Raw genomic sequence first — 10,205 nt, 5'->3', positions numbered from 1 at the left:
TGCTCTGCACGGCTTTGTTAGTTGTAATTCAGCAGGGTTCTGTTGCTGACAAGGTGGAAACTGAAGGCTACAGATCTTTACAGCACGACACCACTCCTGGTTCAGGTTTGCAGCTACAGCATACAGGCCTTTCAACACACAAGTATGTGCTGGCATTTAAAGTGTTTCCTGAAGTTGCAGCATCATTAGCAGCAGCGGATGCAGTGGTAAACAACAAGTTAGGTCAGAGATCCTCACAAGGAAAACCACCTACGGTACCTCCAATGTAAACAAAATATTTATTTCAGGAAAGAATACATCGTGGTTTTAGCCTCAGAAGTCTCGGTGTTTATATGGCACATCACCGTCTATACATACCCAAAGAATAGATTGACATTTGCTCAAGTCTATCTTAACACAACACTAGCATGCACACATAGTGGGTGCACGAAAACATGTCTTTGTTTGCTGTAACTGTTCCTAATCTGAGTGATGGTGGACTAAAACCACAATCCCTTTTCACACATGAGTAATGGAAGCTGACATCAGGCTTCAGCAGTCTAAACTGACCATAACAAAAATCAAGTTTCCCTCATTGTGTTTTCGCTTCAGCGGATGGATAAAAACACAAAGAGTGATGCTTGTTTTGACTGGGGTAACATATTAGTGCTCACAGAGGCGTTCAAGAAAACTGAGGAGGCCCATTTCATTAAATCGAATGCTCACTTGTGATGTGACCACTTATTTATTTTTTGGTATTTCCTGCACAACTGAAAACACAAATGAGAAAATGATAGCCACCATTATAGCTTTCCAGCTTTCAGTGTTTTAGAAACCTGCTGTGCAGTGTTTTGGTTTTGGCACATTCAGTGCATCTGTTGCACAGCCTGGGCTTCCTGACTGTATTTCATGCTTCACCGTACCTAAAGCAACTTACTGCTATCAAATAGCCCTGTGAGTTCTTCAATAGCTCTGTTCTTTTGGGCTGTATTCATCCAAATCAAACTACTATATTTAGCCTTATTTATATATATATATATATATTTCTGCATCTACCCAGAAAGAGGATTGTGGATTGTGGCCCCTATCATCTGTACTGAGATTGGATGAGCTGAAGGGACAATAACAGCAACCAATAACTCCCATATGCGAGGACTGTATTACAACAGACGTGAAAAAATGCAAGCCTATCCTTTCAAAAGAAGTCTATCTATTAACCAAAATACTAGCATTAGCTGTTAGAAATGAAAAAGGCATTAAACCTGCCGATTATAGGACAGCTCTGACAGGATTTTCTAAGCACTTTCTGAGTCTTTTCCGCTTGTCCTGTCCATAATTTCAGCTGAGCACTTCTAAATCCTCGTCAGCCACTGACAAATGCGAGCAGGATTCCCGAGTGGGGCTGGAGCCAGCTCTCAAACTGATGGATCCGTACAACTTTGCTGCGTGTTTGGAATAGGCGAAGGCTTTCCTCCTCATCATCTCCCCTTTCCACATGGAGATCATGAGCAGCGTGGACAGCAGCACGCCCCCGAGGGTGAGCAGACACAGTCCCGCTATGACACACCGGTCCAGATGGGCTCCCACTCTGGCTTTCTCCCTCTCTAGACGCTCCATCTCCCGGGCGGTCACAGTGTCCGGGTCCACCCGGACGTCCCTGGGGACCGTGTAAGCTATGGCGACCAGGGAGATGCCAGTTACCAGACAAGTCACGGCGATGATGAAGCCGTAATCCACAGACTTCCCCGAGTCCTCAGAGGAGAGGTCGTCGTCGGACAGCAAGTAAAGTTCCGGGATGTCCTCCTCCGCTTCCTCCATTACCTCCTCCTCCTCGTACAGTTCACTCGAGGATCGCCGACTCAGTCTGCAGGTTTCTGGACTCGCACCTATCAGCTGGACATCATCAGCATCTTCATCATGTTGGTGTTTGCAAGTAAAAGATGTTTCCGTTTCCTCCTCCGGACGCGGAGCTCCCCTGATCTCTGTCCATGGTGCTGAACACTCTCCTCCGCCGGGATGAAGTGACTTTTCACCGCTGTCGCCGATACTTTCTTCATCTAAAACCAGGGAGACGTCTCTGGGATCCGGCTGATCAAAGTAAAACAGTTCCAGATCAGCCATTTGGGCATGGGCTGGGTTTCCCGTTTTATCGAGCCCATGCGTCCGTCTGTGGAAGTGAAACACACACGCACACGCAAAAGAAAACAGTAAGATGTTTAAACTCGCTGAAGTTTCATTATTTACAAGGAAAATCTATAGGCTGCGCTTCTCTCACCCGTGGGCATGCACGCATTTTAAAGTGTAGCGAAGGAAGTCTAAAGAATAATTCAGCGTCAGACAGTAAAATTACAGGCAATAAAATAGCTACACTGCTTACCAACACTTAAGCTTTTGCTTTTTTCTGGCTTTCAAATCGCTTTTCCAAAACACTTAGTAACCATGCGACGCCTAATAAATCTAATTCCAGGTAATGTGTTCCAATTATACGCTATTAAGCACCAACATGCGGTCTGCTGAGTACCTCTCTCTCCGTCTGTGGCCGCTCGCTTCCCCCGACTGATTCTGCTCCCTGGTCAATTAGAGGGAAAGGTTTGGCAGACCCCTCCCACAGCCAGACTGGGCTCCGGCAGACCGCCTTATAATGCTTATTACCGAGCCAACTTCAGTGTTCCCCGACACATACAGACCACTAATCAGATGAGAGGCAGGAGGCGGCTGAATGTGCGCTGTGGGCAAGTAAAGAGCTGAAACACTTCAAATTAAGGTACGCTTTCTCCAGGCGCTTGTCAAAGTTGCTAAAATTTTTCATCCACGAATGTCAGAAGCAGATTTTAATGCAATCCGGTGAACAGCTGAGAGACATTTTAATCCAAAACACACAGGGCGGCGCTGGAGGAAAAGAGAGAGAATCACCAGCCGGAGATCACGAATGTTTACGCTTCATTACAATTCATCCAGCAGTTGAGATGTGACCAACAACTCCGTGATACTTGGCCTTTACTGCGACCCACGCGGTCTGCAGTAAATGCAATACGTCGATAGTGGTTGAGATGCCCTGCAACCCTTTATTGGAGGTCAGAGGTCAAAAAGCCTTGTTATGCTGGAAGGTTTCTACAGTCATATAAAAAAAACACTAAAAATGAATAACGAAGATTGTTACATGCTGTAAGCTGTTTATCAAGGCTGCCTTGTTTGTGTGGATCTTTTATTTTTTGCAAAGCAGAAATCTTGGGTGAGTGATAGATGCTATATTGACTGCTGAAGAGAAAGTGGTTTTCCAGGTTTGGCCCCTTTTTAGGTAGTTGGAGTTCATGTGGAGGGCAGAGATCCTGCAGCTGATGGAACAAGCCCTCTAAACAAAACTAGTCTTGGACAATCAGGGCTGAGGTTGAGCTTTCAGAAATAATAAAGTCATGGGTCCAAGTTCCTCCTCTTTTATATATAAAACTTTTTTTTAAAAAAATCCTATTTAATAATCTAAGGGTAGCTGCAGCTTCAAAGCCCTGCCAAGGAGTCTGGAGTAAACTCTTGAATTTTTTTCTTCTGAGTTTTCTTTCTTTTGAAGGTTAAAAAAAAGCTAATCACAAACCTTGGAAACAGGCAGAGCCTGGCTGTGTCACAAAAATTCACAAATCAGGACCCTTAAAACTTTTAAACGAATAAAGTCTTAATTTATTCAAACAAAATGGACAGAAAGCTGGAGATGGAAACTCAGCTGTGAAGGTGAGAGCCAAAAGCTGCAGTACCTCTAATGACCACTTGAGGCTGGCTCAAAAAAAACGAGTCAGTGACGACTGACGTTAAAATGTCCAACTGCACATCTTCAACAGCAGCTACAGTCTTGTCCTCCATAAAAGTCTCGAACGTGTCTGATTTATTGCTCCAGCATCCAACATATATAACATCATAATCTGTATTAGGAGTTCCCACAATATATAACTGTGACAAAGGCACATATAAAAATATCAACGAGTGATTTAAAAAAAAAAAGATTCAGATAGTTACCAATAATTTGAATGACTGTTCCTTTTTTTCAGAAGACACGAGATGACTTTGATTTTCAGTGTAAACTGTGACAAATGTCTTATAGTCAATGCTGGGTGATGACCTCCAAACTGGCAGCTTTTCAGGAGCTAATAAGCTTCCCTATCACATCATGTGTTTAAAAGTTAGCATGCCATTCCCAATATATTTAAATGACAGCTGGATTAAGGATACTCCCTTAGGGAAACTTGTCCAAATAAACAGAACAGTCTTTTCTGCACTGAAGCATATATAGGTTATACTGAAGGCATCCAGAGGTCCTGATTAGAAAATGCTCCATTGCTCTGCTATTGAAGTTCATTTGCTAGGATCCACCATGTTGATGCTTCTGGATACTCATTGTATGCTGTATCACTATACATACAGAAGTTACAGTCTTTTACAGGGAGAGGGAGCAAAAGTAACACCCAAGGGTGGGTTTAACATTCATATTTAAAAGAGGAACTGTGTTTAAAGCAAAAATATTTCACAGTTTTGCAACAGAGAATACAGAGTAGACATGTAGTCTGCAGGCACACTGGAAATGTTCAACCTCTGCACTACAACCTCCTGTGGAACTGTAGCCCCTTAAATCATTTAATCCCTTTGTGATATGTGCTTTAAACCAAATTAGCTCTTCATTGCAGAGAATTAAACTGACTCCCGTGGTTGCAATAAAAGGATATTTGGCTACCTCAAAGCCTCACTCAAAACAACATTAATAAACTAATAGAAGATTATGAAAAGTCATCTCACAAGGGACAAAAACAGAAGAAAATGATTAGGAATGAAGTGCAACATTTGTATTTACACATATATCGAATGTAGTCTGTGCCAAAATGATAAATTACACTCAAGAGACCAAACTACAGTAAAAACGAAATATGTAAGTGATCAAATAAAAAGAGAAAAGAGGAATAATAATCAATAAGAGAATAGTAATGGAGTGACTTAGATCAGTGGGTGTGACCAAAGTGAGACACTTATGCACTTGTTAGTTTCTCTAAAAGCAAATGCTGCACCCTACAGTAAAATGTGAAACAGCAGCTGTGGTGTAAGACTCAACAACTCGTGGCTTCAGCACAGAAAACCTCAAACTGCTTTTGTTTACATCTGTCCACATGTAACATTTTTAAGACAGCCATCCTGCTGCTGAGCCCAGCTCGGGGGACGCTCTCTGTTCTCTACTCGCTTTGGCTTTTCCCAGTCAGTTTTCAATGTGTGAAGCTGCTTGGAAAAATGTCTCCAGCCATTTACACCACTGAAATAGGGAGACAATCATTAGCCAGGCACAACAGATGTGCAGGTTAGCACTGTTGCCTCACAGCAAGAGGGTCCTGTGTTTGAATCCACCATCTAGAGTGTGGAGTTTACATGTTCTCCCCATGTTTGTGTCTCTCTGGCTTCTCCGGCTTCCTCCCAAAGTCCAGATTCATGCAGTTAGTGGGGTTCGGTTACTTGGCGACTCTAAATTGCCTGTAGGTTTGAACTTTAGTGCCAGTGGTTGTCGATCTCTATGTGTTATCCATAGGTGTAATCTTCAGGATGACAGTTACAGTGCTTAACGTATTATTTATTAGACCAGGTGTCACACAAACAAGAAAACACAAATATTTAAAAAATCTTCCAAGACCTTGTTTAAAACTAAAAATTATGTCTTTATTTTACAAGCAAATTACAAACTGATGTCACATTTTTATATCCAAATTTTGGGGAAAAGTAATCAAGTATAACATTTAACTAAAAAACTTTTTTTTTCCTGTTTGGAGATATAAGTAAATAACTGTAATTTAGCATCTTTATCAAGAAATAATTATGTCATTTATTATTTTTCTTGTTTTTTTTTTGAAAACTAATGGAAATGAATGGATAACAACAATATATCAGCATTAAAAACATAATTTGGAATAAAGCGCTTGCATGTGCTGGCGAATTAACCACTGTAGAAACATAAAAATGATTTTGACAATTACCAATGCTATTAATTTGGGGCAGCATAAACCTGAGCTCATAAATTCATTAAGCACTGCACTTTTGAGCCGTGGTAGAAAATATCTGAACATATTCATTTATAAATTTAAGCACGTAAGTAAGGTTTGGGATACTTATTATTTTATACTTACACAGTACAGTTCGATGTCTTAATAATGTTTAGTATTAAAGTTTTATTTAAACAGTGTGAGTATATTATTATGAATATTATGTTTTATAGTGAATCTCAAGCATTTTGCATTATTTGATGAGAGTATTGTGAGAGTATTCTTCATTTTCATTCACCATGTATTTGATATTTATTTTTAATTTGTTAATTTACATCTACAGCATTCATTTAATCTTCTTTAACTCAATTGTTTAATTAATGATTGCTAAATTATTTTCTGTATCATTTTTATTTAGTAATTGAACAGAGTTTTATTTATTTATTTACTTGTTTATTGATTTATTTATTGTTACTTGCCCACAGTAAGACTGTCCTGTTTTTTATTCCACAAAAGGAAATATTTTCATTTTAAACTTTTGAGGCATTTAGACAACACTCTGACACTCAGTAAGAAAGATCACTTTAGTATTTCAGCAACAAGCAATGACTTTATGAAATCACCTATCGCAGGTTCACACAGCTTGTGACCTTTCAGATTTATCTTATTGCACTTTCAGGGTCAGAATTTACAGTTCTTTATCTCCGGCTCCACTTACCAAAGGACAGATCGTTTCAGCACAATGATGGAAAGTGTACGACCATCTTCATGCACTCTTGTCTCTTCCTCTGGCAATTAAGTAGAGGTGGCCGAGCTGATGTGGGCGATAACCAAGGTTAGATATGTTACTTTAGGCAATATTTGATTGATGCAAAGTTTCTCTCTTTCTTTGCTTTACTGTACACGCTGCCCACAGTCTGTTAGTTTTGTGTTTGTGCACTTTTGTCCTACAGCTCTGTTTTCTACAGTATGTGGAGCAAAGTACACAACTTGGAAAAAAAACTGTGTTTTAGAACTTTCAGCAGTAAACATCAATATTTTAGCAGTTTTCTGCATACTGGAAAGCGTGGTGTACAACACTAAACCCTCTGAAGACATTACTGTAAACGCATAAATACGATGTATCGATGTATATCGATTGTGGATGAAGAATGGGGAGTTTGCCTTGTAATCGTAAGGTTGCCGGTTCGAGCCCCGGCATGGACAGTCTCGGTCGTTGTGTCCTTGGGCAAGACACTTCACCCGTTGCCTACTGGTGGTGGTCAGAGGGTCTGGTGGCGCCAGTGTCCGGCAGCCTCGCCTCTGTCAGTGCGCTCCAGGGTGGCTGTGGCTACAATGTAGCTTGCCATTACCAGTGTTTGAATGGGTGGATGACTGAATGTGTAAAGCACTTAGGGACTAGTAAAGCGCTATACAAATACACGCCATTTACCATATATATATATACACACTTTAACAGTACTGGGTAGGAGCCTCTTTTGCTCTCAGAACTGCCTTACTTGGTGGCATAGATCGAACAAGGTGCTGGAAACATTCCTCAGGTCAATGTTGACATGAAAGCATCACACACTTGCTGCAGATTTGTCGGCTGCACATACGACTGTCATTTTCAGTAAACCAGTTTGAGAAGATTTGAGCTTTGTCCCATGGTGGCTACACTGTGGTCATGATCAGCAACAATACCTAGGTAGACTTTAGCATTTAAATGATGTTCAGTTGGTACTAAAAGGCCCAAAGTGTGCCAAGAAAATATCTCCCATTCCATTACACCAGCAGCAGCAGCCGGCACTGTTGATCCGAGGCGGGGTGGATCTCCACCTCCATGCCATATATGTCAAATTCTGATCCAAACGTTGCAGCAGAAATTGAGGCTCATCAAACGAACTAAGATTTTGTATTTAATCTTGAGTTGTCTAATTATGGCGAGTCTGTGCCAATTGCAGCCTTACTTTCAATTTCTCACCTGACAGGAGCGGCACCCAGTGTGGTCTACTGCTGCTCTGCTTCAAGGTTTGACATATTGTGCATTCAGAGATGTTCTTCTGCCTGCCTTAGTTGTAACAAGTGGCTATTTGAGTTTCTGTTGCCATCGTATCAGTGCAAAACAGTGTGGCTTACAAGAAACTTTCTTTTGTTTTTTGGACCATTCTCTGTAAATCATAGAAACAATTGTTTTGGAAAATCCCAGTAGATCAGCAGTTTCTGAAAACCTCAGACAAGCCTCTGTAGTACCAACAGCCATGATGCATTCAAAGCCACTTAAACCACCTTTCTTACCTGAGGGGGCAGCTGGCATCAGTCCAGTGTGGAACGTGCCACACGGCATGGTTCAAATACCAAAATGCAACAGGAGGATGCTGATGAATTTTTGCGTAACCAAAAAATGTCATAAAATTTAAATATTGAGCTGTGTGAAAAGACACATCTTTGAATATTTTTCAAAAATATTATAGTTATCTTTTTAAAAAAGACAAACAGGAAATGAAGACGTAGCTCTTCAGCACCACCTCCCCCCTCCACCTGCAATGCAATCAGTTCCTTTGAGCAAAGCATCAAACGCTTATTCAGCTGCAGCCTCTCGGTGTCTGACAGCACGGTGCTTTAGTAGTGATGTGTTCTCCTGGGGTTTTAGTGTGTCTAACCTAATCTCCCCCTGCAACCACATCCCCTCGGCAGTAAACAGAAAAAGGGAAAATTCATCTGTCTAAATACGACTTTAAGTTCAGAGCTGCAGCAAAAGGAAAGCCAACCGCTGAGAGATGTATTGAGAGGACAGCCTGCTAATATTTTGCTCCATCACAGCCAGACAGAAAACCACCAGACTACTCCCCATGAGATGTTTTTCTAGTAACACTGCTGCTCTGTTGTTTATGATCTAAAGTGATTTGTCATTTCCTCCAGAGATGCTCCCAACCAGCAGGCCCATTTTATTTACACCATCCGGTGAAGTGTGGCATTTTACACTGACGGATCTGCTGTGAAGCCAGAGCACAAGTGAAGCTAAGAATAGCTGATGGGAAGCCAGCAGCAGCAGAGGCAAAGACGCTGGTCCAAGGTTAGGCTAGGACACAAAAGAAGTCAGATGGCCTTGCAGCAGGGCTGGGAGGAGGGCTGACTGGACAGAGCAGTGACGGTGGATGCACAGAGACTCACACTGTATGTCTGCAGACTGGTTTGTGTGCTGTGGTCACCACTCAGAGGCAGGGTGCATACAGTAAGAGCTGAGCAAAGCTGCGATTTAAAGCTGAGCTCTCTTTGCTCTCACTCAGCACTACTTAAAGGATGTTTTCATTGAAGTTCATATAGGGAAATGATAAAAAGAAAAAAAATCCCGCAGATATCAAAGCACATTTGCCCCGAGATCAGGAGTGCAGCAGAACTGCCAGCAGCAGTGCATAAGCTGGGAGTTTGAGCCCTTTTCTAATCCATCTGTGTTTCCGCACCCACAAACAAACATGTGAGTTTACACATGAGTTATTGGACGTGATCCTGACTGAACGTCTGGTTTTTGAGGCTGATGTAGATGAACTTTCAGCTGAACCCGCTTCTCCAAAATCTGTCTCGGGAGGACCGTTTTCTGTTGTTGTTTTGCAGCAGATTGTCTGAACAGTTGCTGCGTCATATTTCCGAGACTGACTTTCCCCCCCTTATTGTAGATTTCACGCAAACCCAGAACAGTGTGAAAATAAACTGCAGGTACAGATTAACGATCATGACTAAAGAACACACAAAAACATGAAAAATGTGCAAAATTGCTGGGAGAATACACTTTTAGTATTTACAAGTGAGTTTTATGTTAGCAAAAACACCTTTTAAACTGCACACAACATCAGCTTTGGGCCATCTGTTTATTTCCAGACAGAAAATATTCAGGCCTGATTCCAGGATAACACAACAGAAGAATCTGAAATGAGTCCAAATACATAAAATATGTCAGCAGATGCTTTAATCATTATCAAAGTGCTTTATCTTTATGCTAACTGCATAAATATGTTTCTGGGAAACTAACACTTCATGTACCTGAATTCTCAAAAACAAAGTCAGGTTTATGGTGTAATGAACGAGGAATTTAATGTATGTTTCCTATGTACATTTAGGGCACTTGTATTTTGTTATACATAACATAATATACACGTGGGTTTATTATTTGTATTTATTTACTTTCTTTAAACAATACAGGACTGAAACATATTCAGGATAATGACACAGACTTACAAGAACCAC

At 41.1% G+C, this 10,205-nt stretch overlaps 1 protein-coding gene across 2 annotated transcripts; it reads right to left on the bottom strand.

Annotated features, from left to right (window-relative positions):
- Window positions 1–708: 708 nt before the first annotated feature.
- Window positions 709–2,856, bottom strand: LOC102308962 (transmembrane protein 74). 2 transcript variants are annotated; one of them, XM_005940917.3, is made up of 2 exons: window positions 2,501–2,856; window positions 709–2,146 (listed from the first exon to the last, which is right to left on the bottom strand). In XM_005940917.3, exon 2 carries the CDS (start codon window positions 2,098–2,100, stop codon window positions 1,318–1,320), a length of 783 nt encoding a protein of 260 aa, XP_005940979.1. In that variant the 5' UTR covers window positions 2,101–2,146; window positions 2,501–2,856; the 3' UTR covers window positions 709–1,317. The 2 variants fall into 2 exon arrangements, with proteins under 2 accessions (XP_005940979.1, XP_005940980.1); XM_005940918.2 differs by lacking the exon at window positions 2,501–2,856 and adding an exon at window positions 2,357–2,489.
- Window positions 2,857–10,205: the final 7,349 nt, after the last annotated feature.

This window comes from Haplochromis burtoni, unplaced genomic scaffold (genome assembly GCF_018398535.1).
Source record: "Haplochromis burtoni strain Fernald_Lab_line unplaced genomic scaffold, NCSU_Asbu1 Contig_171, whole genome shotgun sequence".
Classification (NCBI taxonomy): domain Eukaryota; kingdom Metazoa; phylum Chordata; class Actinopteri; order Cichliformes; family Cichlidae; genus Haplochromis; species Haplochromis burtoni.
Note: the sequence above shows the minus strand (reverse complement) of the source record. Positions and strands in the feature narration are given on the sequence as shown.